The 25,642-nt window shown below is 36.2% G+C and overlaps 1 protein-coding gene across 1 annotated transcript; it reads right to left on the bottom strand.

Annotated features, from left to right (window-relative positions):
• Window positions 1-3,437: 3,437 nt before the first annotated feature.
• Window positions 3,438-3,869, bottom strand: LOC149146434 (uncharacterized). Its single transcript, XM_089452764.1, has one exon. The coding sequence runs from the start codon at window positions 3,867-3,869 to the stop codon at window positions 3,438-3,440; it is 432 nt and encodes a 143-aa protein (XP_089308890.1).
• Between the last annotated feature and the right edge of the window lie 21,773 nt (window positions 3,870-25,642).

Raw genomic sequence — 25,642 nt, 5'->3', positions numbered from 1 at the left:
TAAGTAACAAGTCACATTTTGTAAAAAGGACAGATGGTCCACCACAATGTAGCCTTTATAGTTATTATCGGTTTTAATAAAAAATTCTTTGTGGTTTTATTTACTGCGTGTTCTTTCTTTTTCTTTCTAGCATTGAAATTCTTCAGATCTTGGGGGCCTCACCCACAAGATCCATTTCCATCTTTTAGATCTTGGGGGCCTCCCCCGAAGATCTGGATCAGTGGTATCAGAGCAGGTTACGATTCCTTGGGAATGAGGGTTTCATGCATGTTTCAGTTTCAAATTTTTGCAGCAATATTCAACAAACTTCAAGCCAACCTCCACAAAGCACTTTCTTGGGCCAAGTAGGAAGAATTTTTCTTTTTTTTCATTTTTTGCAGGAATTTTTTTTGGGCGGAGAGTTTTCAGATCAGATCTGAAAATTTTGGTGCAATATTTACAAAACAAAATAACATATCTAGATTCCTTGCGAAAAAAATACCAAAATTCAAAAAAAAAATTTGACAAATCAAAGTCTAGATGAGGGAGATATCGCTGATTTAAAATCAGCTATATGGTAGATTTTTTTTTTTGACGACAACTAGTGGACGACGAATATCTTATCATTTTTTGAAGTTTTTTGTGTAGAATTTCAGAAAAAATATTGTAGATCTGAGCTCCTCTTGAAAAATCACCCAATTTCAAAAAACAAATGGGTCGAATTGGAGTTCAGATGTGGGAGATATCGTTGATTAAAAATCAACTATTTTTTTAGAATTTTTGTTGCGGCGGAAAAATTGCAGCAGGAATCTGAGATTCTAGAGTGTTCAGATAAGGATTTCCAACACATGGGAAGATGCAAAATGGTCCTTCTGCTTCCAAAAATAGGTTATAATAAATATTCTAAGTTATATTGACCGAGTTATGTCCATTTTAATTATGGAGCAGCATTCAGAGCAGGTTCCCTTTGGAGACGTGCCCTCGCAACCCACTTTAGTAGGCACCTGCTTCACATTCATCAGTTTCAGCATAGTAGCATTCGACTTGGGTTATTTGGAGACGTGCCCTCCCACCCCAGGCTATTTAGGCACTTGCTACTTCATCAACAACCAACATCATAGTTATGGGTCAACCGCACAATATCCTTGTCATCAAAGTCCATTTGCTAGGCCACACACTATTAGTATCATAATTGGTCACAAGCATCACAGGGTATCTCTATCCTCAGATCTTCGTTTGTCATGGTTATGGGTCATCCACAAACCCACACTTCATGAAGTCCATTTGCTAGGCTGCACATTGTCAGTATCACAGTTGGTCACAAGCAATACAGAGTATCTCTATCCTCAGAACTTCGTTCATCATGGTTATGGGTCATCCACAAACCCACACTTCATTGAAGTCAATTTTCTAGGCCGCACACTATGAGTATCACAATTGGTCACAAGCATTACAGGGTATCTCTATCCTCAGATCTTCGTTCATCATGGTTATGGGTTAACCACATAAAACCCTTCTCTTCAGTGGATCTTCATATTCAACAAAGGCTTCATAGGAGAGAACTTCACGCAATGGGCACCACTGCTTCTTAAGGAGGGAGGAATGATCTGAATGGAAAATAGCATCAACCCATGGCATTCATCCACCCATGTTATTCATCCACCCATGGAATTTACCCATGGTATTGTAAGTGGCATCCACCCATGGTATTGTAAGTGACATCCACCCATGGTATTTTCCCATGGTATTGTGACATCCACCCATGGTATTCATTCATCCATGGTATTTGCCCATGGTATTGTGACATCCACCCATGGTATTCATTCACCCATGGAATTGACCTGTGGTATTGTAACATCCACCCATGGTATTCCTTCACCCATGGAATTGATCCATGGTATTGTGACATCCACCCATGGTATTCATTCACCCATGGAATTGACCCATGGTATTGTAGCTGAGAAATACTATAAGTAACAAGTCACATTTTGTAAAAGGACAGATGGTCCACCACAATGTAGCCTTTATAGTTATTATCAGTTTTAATAAAAAGTTTCTTTGTGGTTTTGTTTATTTGGAATTCTCCTCTTTTTCTTCTGGCAATTCAAGTTTTCAGATCTTGGGGTCTCTCCCCCCAAGATCCATTTCAATTTTTTAGATCTTGGGGGCCTCCCCCCAAGATCTTGATCACAGATGGGCAGACCTGATTAAGCGACTAGGTGGGGGCGAAGTCACATGAGCAACATTTGATGATGATTTGTTCCTTTGGTGGGAGGAACAAGTGATAGATATATATGACTACTCATATACATACATAGACTACCAAGAGGACCCATATCTAGCCCTTCCCAAGGGCGTTGCATGGGGCGAGATGGGAAAAACAAATTTAGATTTTTATATTATTTGATTTTTTTGGATTTTGAATATGATCTTAAGAAGTTAAAATTCTTTTTACGTGAAACAAAAATCTTACAAGATTATTTGATCATGATGCAGATGTTAGACCAGTGAGACTTGAGCGTCTACCTATGCATAGGCGTCATGGAAGAGATGTAGAGAGAGTAGCAGTTGAGACTGAGTGATTCCTTCATACGGTTTAGAGGAAATTGGAGAGTTTGACTCGCTAGGTTCCCATGGTAGCCATAGAGGATCTCCATGAGGCTATTCAGAGGTGAGTGGTAAGAGTACCACGAGAGTGGGTTTAGCTCTTCTAACGGGTGGAAAATGCCATCGTCTTCTTCCATGATGCTCATCCAAGGTAGGGCCCATGAACTTAGATTTAGATGACTAATCTTTTATGGACATGATCGGGCTTAAGCCCTAATTTTGTATGACATTTGTCCACATTTTGTAATATTTTGAATATATTATTCCCATTTATATACAAATGGTTTCACTATGGCTTGATCATATATACAAATGATTTTAAAGTATTTCTTATTTTACTATGATGAATGATTAATATGCCAATAGAATCACCAAATGAATTTTCTGATCGTGGAATATGAATACAAGTAATCAAATTAAATGATCTTTGTAATAATATCACTCTCAGAAATTGGCGATGTAATAAAGGATCTCGTACACAATATATGTTATTTAATTGAGACACCACCAATTGTGGATCCAAATAAACTACTAATGATTGAATACCAAAAGATATTGCTTCAGATAGTAAATTGATGAAAGCACTGTATTCAACCATATTGTTGGATGCAGGATCGATACATATGACTCTTGAGACTAACAACTAGCCAGATGGATAATATATTACCCAAGTGATAGAAGCTAAGTTCTGAGTATGTTTATTAGCACCATCGACGAATTCTAGATACACCAAATCACCCATCAAAGCCTGCCAAAGCTAATAAAAAATACCAACATCACTACGATACCCATAGACAGAAATAAACAACTATGTACAATATTTACAAAATAAAAAAATGCTAGGAAACAACCTAGTCATAGTACTTCTTAAGATAAAGTGCATTTATGGGCTTCGACAACACATTTCCATCGAAGTCAACCAACTCATATGTACCTTTTTCCAAGGATTTTTTAACGATAAAAGGATCATACCAGATGGATTTGAACTTGTCTGCCCCCAAGATGTCCTTATCTTGGTCATAGACCAGGACAAGGCCACCTTTAGAGAAAACCATAGGATGCACATTCTTGTCATATTGGATCTTTACTCTCTTTTTATGAGCCTCATTCATTGTGGTTGCATCCTGACGCTGCTTATCGAGATGTTCCAAATGAATAAAGCATTCTTCAAGACTAGATGTGTCTAGAAGAAGTTCAACTGCTAATTTAAGAGACGGGATCTCACATTCCATAGGGAAGATTGATTCCAAACCGTAAACTAACTGAAAATGAGTAAAACCCATAGTGGTCCTAACATACGTCTATGAAATATAGTTATAAATATTTACAATGTATTTTACATTTTACAACATGAAATCTTTATCTTTAAACTTCCATAACTTGATTTCCATAACATAAATCAAGTCACACAATAATACTTGATTATTATATATTATTTTAAAGGTATCAAAATTGATACATTACAATTGACATCAACCCTTGTTGTTTACCAACTTCAACTAGAAACCAAACACTGATATTACAACACCAACTAGAAACCAAACGCTGATATTAAATTTGCTTATGAACTAACTTAAATATAAATTCCAACGTTGACCATGTGCTATACTTGAACATTAACACATACATGTTTGTCATTGTCGTTCATGTTAATTGGACCAACCAAATTAGTTAACATTGAATGGATTATTAAAACCAAGTTTGTCACTATTTTCCTTGTTGCTTTATATAAATAAATCTAATAAACATTGCGTGGTTAGAAAGTTTATAACACCATTATGTTATTTGTCTCCATTATGTGTAACTTTCTCTCTCCCTTCCATATGCATTAAAATGACGAATTAATATTTACAATGTTGTATCATAGGTAAATGTATTAATACATGATTGATTATTTTTTTCATGTATTTGAATTTACTAGTACTAGTAATTGAAGCAGAAATATATTTTTCCTTTTATCTAAAATATGATAATGTTTATATGTTGGGATTTTATTTTATATTGATATATTTTTTTTTAATTTTGTTTTTTATATAAATATGGTTATTGGGTATGTGTTTATTGTAAATAATTTTATGTGACAAATTATGTTTGTAAAGTCATAGTTATATAATATATGTAATTTTCAAAGTTGTGGAATATAGATTTTTAAATTGATGTGAAAAAGTCCTTGTTTTATGGAAAATTTTAGGGAGTTAAATTTATCTTCAAGTTAAGAAACTTTAGAGCATTTTATTAGATTTTGACATGTAAATTGTAAACTGTGGGGTGATATTTATGTAAAAAACCCATATTTCTAATAAATTTATATTGTTTCTATAAAATTTTGGCAATTTTTAAGGTAAATTAATTTTAACTTATAAAATTTGGGTGAATTTTTTTCGGACAAAAAAAGAAATTAGCAATTTTTTTAAACACATAAATTTAATCTATCTAGAAATATTAGCCCCTAAAATTTTCCTTGCCTTAGTCTAGTACTAAAATCACCAATAATTGCAATGTCATGTCTTATGGTGTGTCTTTGACTTGTGATTTTCTCTATAGTGTTATAAACTATATTTTTATAATAATATTTTACTACATTAATCTTTCATTCAAAATTAACACTTTTCATCCAAATTACTTCACTATAAAATTCCTGGGACATTATATAGAATTATATAAAAGAACAAAATGATGCAATGAAATGTATGGGCAAGATTATTATAATTGTAACAAGCATGGCTTATTGATTGGTTCCTTCCATAAGAGATAATAATAGTGTTACCCTACCTTAAGGGTTTTCTCTGCAATTCTTGTGTCATTTACTGTGTAAATATGTTATTTTCATGTTAACATATGTCTTGTATTTTTAGATTTATTGATTTTCACTAAACTTGGTGTCTAAGCCCTTTCTTGGGACAAAAAAGGAAGACGGTTTTTTTCTTTTTTTGCAATTTTGTCAAAGGAAAAGGAGGACAATATCTTTAGATTGAATTTTGAATTTTTTTTATGCAAAATTAGAAGATACTAGTGATATATTTGAATTCCTCTTGAAAAATGTCCAAGTTCAGAAAAAAAAACCTAAATCAAAGTTCAAGAACATGAATTACTATTGATTTAAACTCAATTATTTTTGGGGTTTTCTAGTGATGATTATGCAACTTGCAAATTCGATGTATTTTCATAAAGTGCCTAGATTTTAAACTAGTACTAGTTGATGCAACTTGGTGATGACATTACATAATTGTGTCAATAATAGCTAATCAAGGAAGTGTTGTGCAAGTTATGATCATTTTAAATTAGTCATATTGAAAAATAAGTGTTTTTTATAAACCTTAATTTTTTTAAAGATCTTCTTCCAAGCAAGATGTATTTTATAGGAAAAGATGATGGTCCTAGTAGTGAATAGTACACAAAAGAAACAAAATTCTCTTGGAATTCTTTTTGTAAAATTTGTTTCATATCAATTTAAATAATGATACAATCATAAAGGCCAAGTTTTCTTAAGCATGACAAGGTGAAAACACTTTCAAATAAAGAATATGAAAAATTATTTTAGATAGGTGATATCATGTTGGGAAGAAGGGTAAAGAGAAAACAAAGGGTTTTTCTCATGCACAACTTTCCTATTAAGGATGCATGGATGTATCAAAAATCAAAAGGCTTATTGTTATAATTTCATCAATAGTAACTTGGCTATAAGATTGCAACTTCCCACAATGCATATTCAAAGCCTTTTTATTAGTTATTGTTTTCACACTACTATCTAACTCTTATTTACTAGAGATGACCTCCATACATAAAAACCTATTTATCATTAGCCCCCTTACGTACTTCCCTAGGCACATCATATTATCCTTTGTAGGTACACCACACATACATAATTGGATCAAAGCACAACTCCATGTCCTTCAAATTTTGGGTCTAGTAAGTTCACTCAATCAATATAAGTGGTATGTTTCAAGGAAAGCTTTTCATGGGGCCTTGGTTCTAATATGATAGATTCGAGTTACATTAAATACTCTACATTATAAATTGTTATTCCACCTAAATATATCATGGATTTTCATCTAAATATTTTTAAGTGGTATGTTTCAAGGAAAGGTTTTCATGGGGCCTCGGTTCTAATATGATAGATTTGAGTTACATTAAATACTCTACGTTATAAATTGTTATTCCATCTACATATATCAAGGACCTTCATATGAATATTTCAAAATTAAAAAAAAAAAATAATACAAAATTTTCATTGAAAAATATTACAAAATAAATAAATAATTCAAATTTAATTCTTTAGAAATAAATATAAATATTTAACAAATAAAAAATATATATTTTTGAATTTTATATTTAAATTTAAATTCAGTATTTAAATATAATTCACAAATAATTAGAAATAAAAAATATAACTCAAAATTAATATAAAAAAGTTATAGTCTCTGTATTCTACATTTTGGAGGGTTTTCCGACATAGTTTAAATTGTTTAGAATAATTTTTTTTGAAATCAGAAGTTTAAGTTGTAAATTTTCAAGAATTCAAATACTCTAAGCATTTTCCAAGATATTGAATCTATATATGCGACAAAGAAAAATTAATATTCGACTATTTTTTTTATAAATTCTTATCAAAATTCCAAAATATAACCTATTTAGAAAATACCCATTTTAATGAATATAAATAAATATAAATTAAATATTGGAATCACCAAATACATGACCATATGTTAGATGTTACATACTCCAGTGTTTGGAAGCTAGTTTGGTCATACCTACATCCACAACTTTACGTTGTGTCCTGGTAATAACACTATTCAAAGATTTAGACATTACATTATTGGAAACACCATCATATCCATTATCTTTTAAAAATAAGTTATAACGTTTTAAATGTCCAGAAAAATACAAATTTCCGGTGACGTTTATAAATTATGAAACTAATTAATATATATATATATATATATATATATATATATATAAATTAATTAAAAAAATAAAAGCAGGCAAATATGTGATATGCTTTTGTCATCTTGTCCGCACTAAACAAAGTAAGTGGTTATACATGGAAATAATGTTACTATATGAATAATTATTTTCTAATAACTAATTATGAATACTTATTTTCTAATAACTAATTATAATATTTTATATAAATTAAGTAAAAATAAATGATGTTGTCACATATCATATGCATGTGATCTCACTAATGGCACAATCCCATTATAAGAAATAATTGTTTTCTTCAGTGGTTATATATGGAAATAATGTTATTATAAGTAATTGTTTTCTCATAACTAATTATAGTAATTTTATATGAATTTGGTGAAACTAAATGAAGGTGTAACAGATCATATGTTTTTGTGACATGTGATCTCACCCAAGGACACAATCCCATTATATGAAATAATTGTTTTCTTGAAGCTTTGTTGTAATAATATTCCTTGCTTGTCTCATATAGTCTATCTTAATAAAATAAGATCGCTTATTGTAAATTTTATTATAATGGAAAGACCAACATAATTTCACTCAGTGTGTGAGAAATAAATGAGACATGAGACATTATTAGGGTTAATGTTTGGCCCAGATCATCATGATCGGATTAGAGGGTATACTGTATTTTTTAAATGTGTTTTTCATAGATTTTTGTGTTATTAAAACTTTGATACTGGAAAATAAATATACAATATTTTCATTTGGGTGGGAAGAGGCTATTGATATTAATAATAAGATTTATTCAACGACATTTATCATTTAGATTATGGACATTAACCATTTTGGATTTTTTTATTTAATGTTATTAAATGTTTTTTTAAGTAATTTAATATTATTTAAATTATTTATTTATTTAATTAAAATATTTTTAATAAAAATATATTACATAATTATATAGAAATATAAATTAGTAATAAAAATAATATTATAATTATGATTTTTTCATTATTTATTATTTGTGGGAGAAATTTCCCTAAAGTAAGAGCTGACAACCTCAATAGATCAAAGGCATACCATCAACAAGAAGCATACATTCAAGCAAGAAAACTATGTAAACTACTAAAGTTGGGTTTGATAGGAGTACCCGTAGGTCCTACGTTTGATGTCGATCCTATAGGGTGCAAACCTTCTACTTCCTCCAAAGTGATCAGACCTGCAACACAATTCAGAGAAGCATATACATAGGAAGTAGTTCAAAGTGTGATCCGGATTTAAACAGGAACGCAATAAAATACAGAGATAACCATAAAGACAGGTATACAGCAGAAATAATACCTCAATTCATTACTGTAAAATACTGAAATATGCTTACAAACAGAAATGGAAATAAACCAGCTAGGGCGATGGTAGCTTATCTCTGAGAAGAGATGTGGTGGCTACATGCCTCTCAACTGTCTTACAATGAGGCTCGGAGGCCTATTTATTGTTGAGAAACAATGGAAAATCCTTCACATTCCGAAACCTAACCCTAGAAGATGAAACGCCAAATTGTGGGCCCCGTTTTTGGGTAAGTTGGTACATCAACTTCCCGGGGTCGCGAATTGGTTGTACTATCTCCGTTTGACGTGCATGATAGCCCGTTGGAAAGATCTCTCCGAGGACTACGACGGAAAAGACGATTTTTATCCCAAAAAACATCGTTTAGGGCCTCAAAACGGCTCCAGAAGTTTAGAACCCGAAAGACTGCTAAAAATAGTAAACTGTGCTATAATTAAGGAAACATAAAAAAACTGTAAGAAGCACTAGAGGGGATCCAAGTGGAATTAGCGGGTGGCCACCAATATCCACCTGGATCAAAGTGTGTGCACAATAAACATGTTAGATCATCAAGCATAAACATATAAATCATGATATATTAGACATAAATCATAAAAAAACACGAGATCATAACATATTAGGAACAAGACATAGCTTTTTTATTGATATTAGCAAATAGTAGTGGAAGAATACAACCTAATCTGACCACGACGCTAATGAAACCTTCCTCTGGATCCTTCTAGCCCAAGCCTCATAGATCACCTCTCAAACATGTGCAAAAGGATGTCATATAATGGAAGATGAACATATCTACAAGGAAACAAGGGTTTCCTATGATTGGGAGTGCAGAAGGCAGAGGGAAGATCAGACTTGATTTTGGGACAAAAACGATTATAATGTCGATATCCTATCTCCTTCTATGATTTAGGCCTTCTCGTGAGGTGTATAAATACCACCAGAAATCAGTTGATTCAGTTAGGCCACAGGCTCCTGTAGGTTGGCTCTCGGTGAAACTCGTAAACCCTACCCAAGAAAAAGGAAATATTTTTATTTTTTCATATTTTAAATTATGTACACAGGTTTTGTATTATGGTACCCACGTGTGTATGCTCTTTTTAAAGGGTAGAGTTGCGTATGGAATTGAAAATATTATTTTTAAATAAATGATCAAGTCTGAATGGGGAAAGGCCACGTAAGGCCATATCAGAGCATCAAAACTATAGAAGCGTTGAATGATGCTATAACAAATGCCCCCTAATATATGAGGTCAGAAGGGGTATACGATGACCGAAGTGTATTAAGTATAAAGAGAGATCATTTGAGGACCTGAGAGGAGATCACTAGATTCTAGCCCACTGAATCCTTGTAGAAGGAACCAGAAAGAAGACTCATGTCTGAGGCGAGCATACCCATGCTAAGAAATAGTAAAGCATGTATGCTGATCAAGTACAATGTTATGAAACCAGCTCAAGAAAAGATAGAAAAGATAGATCAATGCCTTAGAATTTAGCCTCTTCGAGGGGGCAACCTCCTTTATATTACGTAAATGAACAATTCTTGGATGATACAAATGAAAAGACCTCCTTTCTATATATAGGAGTCTAAGGGGTCATAACATAATCAAAGCCGACATAACAATAATAATGTAAGGGCACAATAATAACAATAGTGGGCTTGTATGGGGCACAATAGTAACAGTATGGGCACTACATGGGTACAATGATATAATAAGTGGGTTGTACTAATAACAATAAGGGGTTACACTAGTAGTATAGGGGCCTAACATGCCCCTCTCCTTCAAAAAGCATTGTCCTCAACGCTTGAGTAGTTCTTGATGCTTCTGTATAAAATTCTTGTCCTCCCATGTGAAATCTTCAGTGGGTAAGTTCTTCCACTTGATGAGATGCTCTGAAATTGGTCGATTTTGTAGCTGTCGGGTTCTTGTTTCTGTGACTGCTCCAGGTTCCAATATGATTTTTCCTTCCTCTTCAATTTCTAGAAATATTGTTTGAATTGGGATCTTTTGCAACTTTTGAATAAGTGGTCATACTTCTTCGTCATTCTTCCATTCATTCCTTGCTTCATTTATCCAATCTGGTTGGATAATAGAAATAGCACAAAACAATGCTTCCACATCCTCATCCTTGAAGAGTCTTCCCATTCGATAAGGTCGCCATTTTTTAAGTGCATGTAGTGTTGCCAACATTTCCTTCTCATAAATAGCTTGCTTGAGATGTAGTAGTAAAAATACCCAATCACCTACATCAAAACATTTTTCACTACGATGTTGATCTACCTGTTGTTTCGTTTGATTTTGCACTGAAATGGCGTTATCCTTTAAAAGTTGGAGAACTTGTTGTTGATGCTCGATGTGATCTTTCACTGCTTGAACCTTTTTCTCCTTGATATGTCCTTCTATCTTTAGAGTTTGAGGAGTGGTAGTTTCTTCCAATCCTTTACAAGATATGGTCGAATTCATTTCGTGATGCTCGATGTGATCTTTCACTTCTTGAACATTTTTCTTCTTGATATGTCCTTTTATCTTGATAGTTTGAGGGGTGGTAATTCCGACCAATGAATTACAAGATATGGTTGGATTCATTTCTTCTTTCTCGATGCGATCTTTCACTTCTTGCACTTTTTTATTCTTGATATGTCCTATCTTGAGAGTTTGAGGAGTGGTGATTCTTGCCAATGCTTTACAAGATATGGCCTGGTTCATTTCTTCTTTCTTTGGGGTTGGGTCCTGGTGTATATCCTCTTCTTTTGATGTTTCTTGATCCTTTTCTTCCTCCTCTTCATACTCTATGTAAAATAATTTCTTCTCAGTACACTTATGACCTTTAGTGCATTTGCTATCACAATTGTAAAAAAGCCCTTTTTCTCTTTTTTCTTCCAATTGTTGTGGTGTAACCCTTGTAGGTTGTGGAAGGCTAGGAGAAACAACACTTCCATCTTTATAGTTGCAAGGGGTAGACTTCCTTGTTGCCATAATTTTACTTTCCATTATGTAACAAAGCCCTTTTACTATTTCCAATTGTTGTGGTGTTGCTCTAAAGAAGGTGTTGCTCTTTGTATCCTCATAATGTGCTATCATTTCCTTCGGGAAAATTGACCACGTAACAAGTTGTTTACGAGAACAAAGCCCTTTATACCATAAAAATTGATCCGGTTCTAAATATGAAGATGAAATACATACCTTTTGTAACAGTGGTACACCATGTAGATCAAAATATTGCTCCAACTGAAGTATCCAATTTATCGGATCCTTGCCATCAAACTTCCTCATCTTGCTTTTTCTTGATTTTAGGAGCTCGATATTGAAACGACTGTAACTCTGTACTTTTGGATCTTTAAGTTTTGAAATTGTGACCTGCAGTAGCCCTCTGCATCCTCTTTCCAATGCCACAAGTCTGACCCAAATTGGATTCTCCAAGGAAGAGTTATGCCAAATCTCCCATAGTGACCTAATAATAGACTAGTTCAGTAGAACGAACTTGTACGACGTGCCACGTGTTACTGTTTCGACCTTTGGCTCTGAAAAATATATACAAGAAACTAAAGTCTATCCTATTTCTATACCTTCTTACTAATTTTCAATCCAATGCCCAGAGACAAAGTTATGACGATTTTCCCCAGGTCACCTGTTTGGAATGTAATTCAGGAGTCTGCAAAAAGACCAACTTCCTTAGATCATATCTCCACAAATATAGCGCAAAAAGATCTGAAATTCAGATTCAAGGTTTAGCATGATTTCTTCTCAAATGGGTTTTTTTTGCAACTTCTAAAACGTTGCAGAAAAAAAGTTATATTGAAAATTCCACGATGACTTGTTTGGAGCAGTGAAACCCTAGAATCCAAAGCTCTGATACCAAATGTTATGAAACCAGCTCAAGAAAAGATAGAAAAGATAGATCAGCGCCTTAGAATTTAGCCTCTTCGAGGGGGCAACCTCCTTTACATTACATAAATAAACAATTCTTGGATGATACAAATGAAAAGACCTCCTTTCTAGATATAGGAGTCTAAGGGGTCATAACATAATCAAAGCCGACATAACAATAATAATGTAAGGGCACAATAATAACAATAGTGGGCTTGTATGGGGCACAATAGTAACAATATGGGCACTACATGGGTACAATGATATAATAAGTGGGTTGTACTAATAACATTAAGGGGTTACACTAGTAGTATAGGGGCCTAACGAATCTCCATCATGTATACATAAGTGTACAAAGAAGACTAAAGAATACATATTGGATCATTTGATCATAACTATAAAGGAACACAACGGAGCTATGTCTCAATTCCACATATAGAAAAAAATTTGATCAATGATGCTTGAAGAATGTGTGATCACTGATGCTGGATAAATGATCATCATAATAGTACCATGTCATATAGGTGGAATAATGGTATTGCATAAACTCAGGTATCAACATATAGAATGTTGTTGAGATGAACTCCAACATATAAGGGTGGCTGGTAGCACTGGCAGAAACTGAAGGAGCTGACAAGAGAACCAAGATGCTGACACAACCCGAGGTCTTCACCGATCGCAGATGGTACATTTCTACACTATGGGGATAAATGAGCTGATTTCGACCATGTGAGAAATTGTTTAATTATCACTCATTGATGTATACTCTTAACAAATGCGATACAAATCACCGATAATGATGATGAGAGTCAAGGTACCCCAGTACAATCTAAAAAGTGTGAATAAATGTGTTGAAGTTGAACACTTGAGATAATCTATCAATCAAGAGACATTGATGTATTCTCACTATCGATAGTGAAGGAGTCTGCCACTGATGACTGCAAACCCTAAGGTACTGAAAAAGGACTCTAGATCTTGTTCCCAGAGCAATGATATGGAGTTGATGGGAAAATATATTTTGGAAGGAAGGCATTAAGGCATCCCACATCAACCAGTGCGAGTGTAACCCATAGGCCAATAATTTGGAAGAACTCAGACGAAAAGAGATGAAGTAACCATTCCGAAGTATGTTTCTGACGTACACAAGATGTGGCTAGCACATGACAGAAACCCTCTGATCCAACCAATAATGAGAGCTAACACAGAGGTGTGGAATTCACCAATAAGGTCAAATGGAAACCAAAGTACTGCACGAATCCCAATGTGTGATAATGTAAGATGACGTCGAACACAAGGGAAACCTCTCATTCAAAGACCCATGATACTTATCGATGCTGAGCACAAGGTCACCTATCAATGATGTGAATAGGGCTAGGGTGTGGCTCTAGGCCTACTCTCAGAGAAATTTGTCGAAGTTGATAAGAGAAGACCCGCCAGAAAGAATTCAATGGAGACCTTCTTAACTATCAAGAGCAAAGGACCAAATAAATGATGTGATACTGAAGATAACTTGATAGACCGAGTATGATCAACTGAAAATGAGTCAAGAGACACCGCAAAATGGCTGACAGCGGTTGACTTCTCTTGAAAAAAAGCACGACTTATATGTGACTCTATGGCGGCATAAAATAAATTTGTATAAGTTTGCAATGCACATGGGGGATTCACTCATTGAACCTATGACATATCACATGCACTCATGGCATATTAAACAATATCCTTAATTTGACTACATATTGGAAAATCCTTCTAAAAATCACATTATCTAACCCCCTACCAATATGAACCCAACATAACTTCCCAATTTTAAAAACCCCTACTTTCACTAGATATTGTAGGTATCCATTTTTTTATTAACATTTTTTATACCCCTTTGTATTTTTTCATTAACTTAAGCTTCATTTTTTATACTTGCCAATATAAAAAACCTTTACCCCCTATATATCCCCCAATATATTTTGTCATTTTTTCCTCAATATATATCCCCCAATATGAACCCATGTGGTATGATATTGCTCCATCAGTGAAGCCCCTGTGGCAATGCATGAGGCATTAAGAAACTCTCCATATGATTAGAAGAGATAATCAACTGGAGGAGGAATGACTCAAGAAAAAGGTTATGACTCTCCTAAAGTTGAACTAAGTCGCATACCAATGGAGGAAATAATTATTTTGATTACTTTTTTCAAGGGCGACATAACTGACTCTTGCTGCCATCAAATATAGAAGTAAATGTCATGTTCCCACTCTTTTTGGAATATATAATTTTTTTTTGTCTTTTTCATATTTAAATATTGAAAAAGAATAAAAGAATGCCTATAATAAAGTGGAAAGAACGAGTGTTAAAGATAGGTGCACTAATTCATGGGACCAGAACGTTCCTATGATCAATGCAAGGTGGCGAAAACTAGTCATCAACACTCAAAGGAATGTTCTTTCCATAGATAAGAGGTGCCAAGTTGCAACGGCTAATGAATGCATGGTTTGAACTTGCAGAAAGGTCATGGTAAAAAATGGCTTATACATGAGTCCAAATGAAGCCGACTTAAGGCCAAAAGGGTACAAGTAGTCAATATGAAATGTAGCAGTGCAAATTAACACATGGGAGCCTCTAGGGTATAAATCCAGAATAATAACGAAGAAGAAGAGAAATGAGGCTTCATCACAAAGTCATGGTGGGGCTAAAGAGGACTCTGGAGCCTAAGAAATTGTTGTAGTATGGGCAACATATGCTAGCGAGGATCTAACTAGGAAGCCCATCTAAGGAATGGCTCTACCATTATGTTACGATTTTATAAGACAACAAGTGAAAGTGGTTTGAAAACCACAACATAATGGGGTCGACCCTATGGAAAAATATCGCAATATGAGGTTAAGATGCATAATGCAGCGGAAAAGGTGATATGTCCTAACCTATATACTAGTGACAAAAATGAAGCCTTCCATGATAGGTCTACGATCATGGAGTCGAAGTGTTGAAAAATGTCACAAAGTATTCATTTACCTTGGAATACAACCTCCTCCAACACTTTAAGCCAAAAGTTAAAAAGTTCATGAAATAATAGAATATAAAAATTATGAACTTTATAAAAGTGGGGTTTTAAAGTTTCAATATAAAAATACATTTCAACTCACCAAAATTCATTTTAGCTTGCAAGTGTTGAGAGCTTGGGAGAAAAATTTGGGCAACTCCATCTAACAATTTCCTCAACCAATTTGTCAACCAAAGGCTTCCAGGTAATTCTAAACCCATAATGTCATCTAATTTATGCATTTTAAATAGATTCAAACTATTTTTCTTCGTATGAATTTCAAATTTGAATTTGTCTCTACATGTATGAGGGTCGTCCCTTTGAAAGTTGTGTCTAGAAATCCCTACATGTTGGTTTTCAAAGGTAAATATGCGTGTACATGTGACTGTAGTTTAAAGAAGTCACATACGTGCATAAAAATTTGAAATTATGAATTTTAATGGATGAATCTTCTTAAACTTGTAGGATGGAAATTGTTTGGAAGGAGAAGGAGCATAGCGAAGTTGAAAATGAAGTTTTAGAGGATCCAATAGCATTGGATGCATTAAGAAGATGTGGATTGCTCAACTTTTTCATGATGTCAAACATGAAAACCCAAACTCAGTTGCTTGCTTGTCCATTACTGGGATCCACAGTAGGAGGTTTTCATGATAGATCAAATGCCTTTACATATTGATGTAGAAGATATTTACTTAATTACAGGACTTTCCTGAAAAGGGGATGCAGTTGACCTGAAAGAGAGGGCCGGGGAGGCCTAAATGTCTCTAATTATATAGATATGTACTGCGCACCAGGGACAGACAAGGTCGGATCTCAAATTCTGATCAAGAATGTGAGAAGCCTGCTAATTAAACTTATCCTCTTTACCATTGTTAGAGTGGCAGGCTCGATAACTCTACATCAGGCCTCTCAACCTACCATGTTCTTGGTGGTAGAGTGCCTTCGTATGAAAGTCTTTGATTGGTGTACAAGGCTCTTCACCTATATGAAGAAGCACCTGTCTTCAGTGAGATGAGGGAAAATGAAGAATTTTGGCTATGGTAGCATAATTTGTTCCTTTTTCTTTGAGAGAGTACCAAAACTCTTACCTAGAGTGTCTACACTTTCAACAATCCCAGGGATCCAACGATGGTCAGATGGGCAGCCCTGATCAAGTGACTAGGTGGGGGTGAAGTCACCCAGGCAACATTTGGTGATGATTTCTTCCTTTGGTGGGAGGAACAAGTCATAACTATAAATGACTACCCCTATGTAGACATAGACTACTGAGAGGAACCATATCTGGCCCTTCCCAAGGGCACTGCATGGGGCAATATGGGTAAAAAAATTAGATTTTTATATTAATTGATTTTTTGAATTTTGAATATGATCTTAAGAAGTTAAAATTATTTTTCCGTGAAACAAAAATATTACAAGATTATTTGATCATGATGTTGATGTCCAATCAGTGAGACCTGAGGGTATACCTATGCATAGGCGTCATGGTAGAGACACAAAAAGAGTAGAAATTGAGACTGAGTGAGTCCTTCAAATAGTTCAAAGGAACTTGGAGAGTTTGACTCGCTAGGTTTCCGTGGTAGCCATAGAGGATCTCCCTAAGGTTATTTAGAGGTGAGTGGTAGGAGTACCATGAGAGTGCATGTGGCTCTTCCAAAGGGTGGAAAATGACATCGTCTTCTTCCATGATGCTCATCCAGGGAAAGGCCCATGGAGTTAGATTTAGATGATTGATCTTTTATGGACATGATCAGGCTTAAGCCCTAATTTTGTAGGACATTTGTCCACATTTCGTAATATTTTGGACATGTTATTCCTATCTATATGAAGATGGTTTCGTGATGGTTTGATCATATATAAAAATGACTTTATGGTATTTTTTTATTTTACTGCGATGAATGATTAATGTGCCAATCTAATGCTTGATTAGCTATAGAATCACCAAACGAATTTTCTGATTGTGGAATATGAATAAAAGTAATAAAATTAAATGATCTTTGTAATAATCTCACTCTTAGAAATTGGCGATGTAATAAAGGATCTCTTACACGATATATGTTATTTAATTGAGACACCACCAACTGTGAATCCAAATAAACTACTAATGATTCAATACCAAAAGATATTGCTTCAGATAGTAAATTGATGACAACACTCCATTCAACCATATTGTTTTATGTAGGGCTGATACATATGCCTCTTGAGATAAACAACTGACTAGATGGATAATATATTACCCAAGCGACGAAAGCTAAGTTCCGAGTATGTCTACTAGCACCATCGACGAATCCTAGATACACCAGATCACCCATCAAAACCTGCCAAAGCAGATAAAAAATACCAACATCACCATGATACCCATAGACAAAAATAAACAAATATGTACAATATTTACAAAACAAAGCAAATTCTAGGAAACAACCTAGGCATAATAATTCTTAAGATAGAGCGCATTTATGGGCTTCAACAACACGTTTCTATCGAAGTCAACCAAATCATATGCACTTTTTTCCAAGACCTTTTTAATGATAAAAGGACCGTACCACATGGGTTTGAACTTGTATGCCCCCAAGGTGTCCTTATCTTGGTCATAGACTAGGACAAGGTCAACTTTAGAGAAAACCCTAGGATGCACAATCTTGTCATATTGGATCTTTACTCTCTTTTTATGAGCCTCATTCATTGTGGCTGCATCCCGACACTACTCATTGAGATGTTCCAAATGAATAAGGTGTTCTTCAAGACTAGAGGTTTCTGGAAGAAGTTCAACTGCTAATTTAAGAGGTGGGATCTCACATTCCAAAAGGAAGACTAATTCCAAACCGTAATGAGTAAAACCCACGGCTATCTTAACAGACCTTCGGTATGCCCAAATTACAGGATATATCCTGATGTTCCAATTGGATCTAGCTTGATTGATTTTCCTTTGAGGATGGCTTTGAGGGTTTTGTTCATGTCTTCAACTTGATGATTAGGTTGAGGATAATATCAAGAGGAATGCTCCTTCCAAAATCCCAACTTTAAAGCCAACTCAGACATCGTATTATTCTGAAAATGATTGCCATGATCAGTGACAATATCCCTTGGAATACCGAAACATGAAATGATTTGGTTGAATAGGAAAATAGCCACTGGCTCAATGATATGAACTTAAAAAGGAATGCAACAAATTACAAATATGACCATAAATATAGAGATGCAGCAGAAATAACACTGTATTTCATTAATATCAGAATGTTGAAATGAGTAAACTAGCTCGAACAATGGTAACTTATCTTTGAGAAGAGATGTGGTGGTTGCATGCCTCTGAACTGTGTTACAATGAGGCTCAAGGGCCTATTTATTATTGAACTACAAGGGAAAACCCTAAAAACCAAAACCCTAACCCTAGGGGATAGAACACCAAGAGTTTGTCGGTCCAGTTGGGGTTAGTTGGGAAGCCAACTTACCAGGGTCGTAACTTGGTCACATTATCTCCATTTGGCAGGTATGATACTTTGTGGGAAAGGTTTCTCCAAGTACTACAGGATTTGAGACCGACCCACATGTATGGGTCTGTTGCAGACCTCAAAAAACATCGTTTAGGGGGTAAAAATGGCTCCAAAAGTTCAGGACTCGAAAAATGCTAAAAATAGTAAATGTTGAAATAAACAAGGAAACAGACGAAACTGATTAGAAGTCTAGGTGGAATAGGTGGGTTTCCACCAATATCCACCTGGATCAGTCCTCCATCCTTACGAAGCAATGGTCCCCATTGCGTGTAGATCCTCCACGAGGTGAGGAAATTTTTGTTGAACTTGGTCCCTAGTGAACGACTTACCCCGGTGAAGGAGTTGGCATGCTTTGACAACTCGATATAGCTAGATCCTTTGTTGGAGAGTGTTCTTGATCCGTGTATCCATGATCTGATCAGTTGTGGCCTATTCCATTTAGTTTGGTTTCGGCTTGGTTGGTGTGAGTTGTTTTGCAATGTTGGATGTGTCCAACAATGGTGGAAAGTATGGCTGAAGGTGGTCTACATTAAACACTAGGTGCAGAACAAGAAATGATGGAATTCTAAGCTCAAAGTCATTGTCCTCCATAGCCTTAGTGAGGGTGTACGACCCTTATCGGAGTGGGCAAAGCTTGCGGTGGGGTCGAGCGAGGCGCTCCTTCTGCAAATGTAGCCAAACTTTGTCGCCCACCTGGAACTTGTGCAGAACCCGATGCTGATCATGGCGCTGATTGTACTTAGTATTGGATCTGACCAATATATCATGGACCTGCTAGAAGATGTGTTGAATGTGCTCAATGAAGTTGTTATCCCTGTGGGATTCGGAATGGCTGTGAGTCAAATATACTTGAGTAGCTACAAATGGTATGGCCACATCAATGGGACATAATGGCTGAAATCCCAGCCCTACCTGAAAGGGGATGTGGCCTGTTGAGTTGTGGAAATCTCTGTTGTAGCTGTGTTAGACATAGGGGAGGCTTTCATCCCATGTGCATAGATGATTTGAGTTGTACATGCGCAGAATGTGTATGATCATCCTGTTGACGACTTTTGTTTAGCCATCAGTTTGGGTGTGGAAATTCATGGACTTAGTAAGTTTGGTATCTAGCATCGACTAGAGACTTTACCAAAATGCACTCAGGAATTTATTGTCCCAATATGAGAGAATGGAATGTGGGATCGTGAAGTGTACCCACACTTGCTCAAAGAAGAGTTTAGTAGTGGCCTCTACAACCATACTCTTCTTACAAGGCACCATAATGGCCATCTTGGAGAATCTGTCGACAACCACAAAGACACAGTCATTTCTGTGCTTAGAAGAAGGAAGGCCCAGCATGTAATCCATGGATATGGATTCCCAAGGTCGACTAGGAGTAGGAAGAGGAGTATATAGGCCTTGCTTCTTGATGGCTGGTTTGGAAATGGCACAAGCAGTGTAGGATTTAATGTACATCCCAATGTCCTCACGAAGGTTCGGCCAATAAAAATACTTCTGTAAGATTGCCGTAGTTTTCTCTACCCCGAAATGTCCAACGACCTGATTGTAGTGTGCTTCCCAAATCATCTTGGCATGCTCACTTTAAGGAACACAAATGTGTCCTAGGTGGCATAACAGTGCATCCTGGAGGTGAAAATTTGGAACTTACTTAGATTCTAGGAGTGTCCGGTATGTGTTGTCGAATTCTGGATCCCTCTTGTAAAGATGCAACCACCTCGAAGCCTCATGCCCATAAGAGTCGAGCACAGTGATCAACGCCATGACTGGTGGTCGGCTAAGGCAGTCTGTGACATTATTGGTGCTTCCATTCTTGTACTTAATGTTCAAATGGAATTGTTGCAAGTATGTGGACTATTTCTGATGGTGATCATTTTGCATCTTTCCTTGTGTCTATATGAACTGAAGTGGTCGGTGGTCTGTGTGGATGACCATTTCCTTCCCCATAATGTATTTCTTCTATTGACGATAGACCTACATAATGGAATACATTTCTTTGTCATAATTTAGATACTTTTGGACTATATCTGAAAGTGTCTCACTGTGGTAAACCATGAGACGCCCTTGCTGAGTAAGAACTACACCAAAAGCATAGTCAGAGGCATCTATCTCAATCTCAAATGGTTGATGTAGGTCTCGTAATGTGAGCATTGGTTTAAAGTAGAGGCGATGCTTCAACTCAGAAAATACCTTATGTTGGGTTTTAGACCAAAACAAAATTGCTTTCGCTCTGCCCTTGGTAACATAACTTCAAGGCCAAGTGATATGAGACAACCCTAACATAAATGTGAGGTAGGAATTGGAAAGACCCAGAAAGCTGCGACGGTCTATTAGAGTGGTTGGGGCTTGCTAATCCTGAGTGAATTATATCTTGGCTAGGTCCACATGCACACCCTGTTCATCAATGATGCACCCCAGATATTGAAATTAGGTCATGCCAAAAGTGCATTTCTACAAATTGGCACACAACTTGTGCTGTTGCAGGGTTTGAAGGACCTGTCAAATATGGTGGATGCACTCTTCCAAACTATGGTTGAAGATCAATATGTCATATAAATACACCACCATGAATGCATTAGTGAAGGGTGGCAATATCTCTTCCATCAATCTCATGAAGGTTGTGGGGGCATTCATCAACCCGAAAGGCATGACAAACCATTCGAAAAGGCCCTCCTTGGATTTGAATGAAGTCTTCCACACTTCAGAGGGTTCGATAGGAACCCGATGATAACTAGACTTCAATTCGATCTTGGTGAAATATTTGTCCCCCTTGAGCTGGTCCAGAAGATCATCAATCCTTGGGATTGGGTACCTATTCCTGACAATTATCTTCTTCAATCCCCGATAGTCAATACATGGTCTCTAGGTCATGTCCTTCTTCTGTACCAATACAATCAGGATCCCACAGGGTGATGAGCTTGACCTGATGTGCCCCTTCTACAACAACTCCTGAATATGCTTCTTGATCTCATCATCCTCCATAGTAGAGCATTGATAGATCGGTCCACTGGGTAGCGATGTGCCTGGGGTTAGATCGATGGAGTGCCTGACCTGACAATGTAGAGGTACCCCTGTAGGTGAGGCAGAAATGTCCCTGTACTCCTTCACGACCTTGTCCATCTACTACTATTCTGTGGAGGAGCCTTATCTGGGAGCAGTGGCCACAACCTTCATCTTGCCCTGAGGTCGAATCATAAGGAAAACAAATTTCCTAGTTTGGGAAATGATCTTATTGCATTGCTTTGTAGTGATCAAAGAGATAACGGTAGGTGGGGCTACCTCTTGTGTCCTTTACAAATTATTGCCCAAAGTAATAATTACATAGCGAGGTCTAGACTCATATACAACATGTCGCTTCCACAAGACTTAGGGTTGTCCTAATAATACATCACAAACTTCAAGAGGAGAAACATCACACAATACTTCATCTGTGAAGGGCTTGATGATGTAGGGAAGGAAACACTCTCGGTTGACATGGAGATCTCGTCCTTAATGAAGCCACTCGATGGTGTACCCCTGTGGATGTGTTATCATCGGTAGGCCCAACCACTTCATGACCTCTGCTGAAACGAGGTTATTTTGGTTCCTACTGTCGACAAAGGATTGCAGTGGAGAACCCTTCACCCACATATGTGAGTGGAAGAGGCATTCCCCCTCCTCTATATCTTCAGGCTCATTCTTCTGGATCTTGGTGGTGGCCACGATGGCACTGGGCTTCACGTCAATGATATGTTTCCCTTTGTCATTCCCATTTTCAGGTTCTAACTCAGAGTCAAAACATGCATCTGATTCAGAAGCCTTCATCTTGGCCACCAGTGACTGCTTGGCCTGACACTCACTTGTGTTGTGAGTGGAGATCTTATGGAACACACACCATTTTCCCATGTCCTTCTTGGGCTTCAGAGTGTTTCTATTTGCTTGTGGCTTCGATGGGTTGTCTTGGGTCACCCCGCCTTGGATTTGGCCTTTGCACTATGGTTTGGGGGTGCCTTTTCCTTTCTTCGAATTTGCAGATCCAAAGTCTCGCTTCTTCAATTTAAACTTATTCTCAATCTTGATAGCGTATCAATATGTCGTGTCGAGAAAGGAGATGTCTAGGAACTCCATCTCATCCTGGATGTACTTGTGCAGGAAATTATGGTACTTTAGTAGTAAATTCCACTCAGAATCCTTGATACCCAATTTTGTGCGCAGGGTATGGAAAACATTTGTGAACTCCGACACATCTTGGTCTGTTCCCTGTCGTAAAGTGGTCCAGTTTATGTAGTTATCTTCATAGCTCCCAATAGGGTAATATTATTCCTTGATGGCATCTTAGAAAGAATCCCAAGTGGGTGCTGTTGAAATTAGTGAGGATTCACTCTCATCCTTTTGTTCATAGTAGGTTTCCCACCAATCCTTGACGTGTGGGGAAACTTTGAGAAGCGAAAAAGTAATATTTTCCCAATTTGAAAAGTCATGAACTGAAAAATATCCTTCCAATAAATTCAACCATTTATCTACGACATCTATGTCTATCTGGCCCTCAAATATGGGAATGTCAAAGTTAACTTGTACCTAAAAATGAGTGGTGCCTCCAGAGTGGCTGCTGGATGAAGATGCATCACTTGTGGGTAGTCATTGAAGGATCTGGGCAAAGCTAACCATCATCACATTCCTCTATCGCTCAAGGGCTTCCTCAAGCAATATTTTGATAGGATCTCTTGCCCCATCATCTTTATTTTCTTCTGCCATAGGAGGCCATTGGGGCTTGCAAGGCTGGTCTTGCAAAGGTTCAACCAGATCGAGCTCTAACTCCTTATACCCTGACCTCATTGGGGACATGCAAAGAAAAATAGAGAAAGAGAAGACCACTATGATACCACTTATCCAAACTTAAACAGGAATGAAACAAATTATAGATATAACCATAATTACAAAGATGCAACAAAAACAACATTTTATTTCATTAATATCAGAATACTAAAATATGCTTACAAATATAATGGAAATAAACTAGCTCGGGCAATGGTAGCTTATCTATGAGAAGAGATGTGATAGATACATGCCTCTAAACTATGTTATAATGAGGCTCAATGGCCTATTTATTATTGAACAACAAGGGAAAACCCTAAACAACCAAAACCGTAAGCCCAAGAGATGCAATGGCAAGAGTTTGTGAGCCTCGTTGGGTTTAGTTGGGTAGCCAACTTCCCAGGGTCATAACTTGGTCATATTATCTTCGTTTGACGCATATGATACCTTGTTGGAAAGGTATCTTCGAGTAATACATGATTTATTGATTCCTACATCTAGGTGCCTACCAAGGACCTAAAAAGATGTCGTTTAGGGGGTCAAAATTTATCTGGAAGTTCAGGACCTAAAAAATTGCTAAAAATAGTAAATGCTGAAATAAAAAAGGAAACAAATGAAACTAAATGGAAGTATAGGTGGAGTAGGAAGGTGGCCACCAATATCGACTTGGATCACTCACCATCATTTTTGAAAGTAGGCATAGCTTAGGCCCACTTCGTAAAGTCGTCCACTGCTATGATAATGTACTTGTGACCCTTAGCTGAAGTCGGGTTACAAGTCATAAAATAAATACCCCACTTTATAAAAGTACTGACAATGATGATGGGGAAAAGTGGAGCTAGATGAATGCGCATTTTATGAGTATATACCTGACAAGGATGGCACTTTTTGACTGCTTCCATACAATCTTTAAAAATCGAGGGCCAAAATAGCCTACATGTAAGATTTTTTGGGTTGTATAAAGCCCAGATAGATGACCTCCAAAATCTCCACTGTGGCAGTCATCAAGAATAGATTCAACTTCTAATAAGGCTAAATAATGAATAAGGATTGAGTCAATCCTGCGATGATACAAAGTGTTACCTATAATAATATAATTTTTGGCTAGGCAACACAATTTTCTACGTTCATCCTTCGAAAAATTCTGAGGAAACTTTGAAGTCTGGAGATATAGTATTATGTCTCCATACCAAGGATCCTGTGAAAATATTAGGAAGAGATGTTCATCAGGAATTGACTCTTCATAAACAACATCCTCTTCACAACACAACTCTGAAATCAATTTTGCAAATACTAAAGATTTTTTGGACTTGGCTGACATAAATTCGAGATTGAATTCCTGTAAGATGACAATCCATTTATTATATTTTCCCACAATCACTCGCCTACTGAGGAAAAACTGAAATGGGTTGACATCAACCATTTTTTTTCTAAGTAAAGTATAATGAAGAAGTATCTGGACAACGCGAACTACTACCAAAACCAATTTCTCTATATGAGAATACCTGATTTTTAGGACTGACTAAGCCTCGAATTAGATAATAAATGCTCTCTATGAGAATTTTCTTCCTGAACTAGAACCATACCAATGGTTTATTCTGCCACAACAAGATACAAGAGGAAATCCTTGCTAT

The sequence above is a fragment of the Pinus tabuliformis genome, chromosome X (assembly GCF_031772625.1).
Source record: "Pinus tabuliformis cultivar Carrire ecotype Pingquan chromosome X, CPIR1, whole genome shotgun sequence".
Lineage (NCBI taxonomy): Eukaryota > Viridiplantae > Streptophyta > Pinopsida > Pinales > Pinaceae > Pinus > Pinus tabuliformis.
Note: the sequence above shows the minus strand (reverse complement) of the source record. Positions and strands in the feature narration are given on the sequence as shown.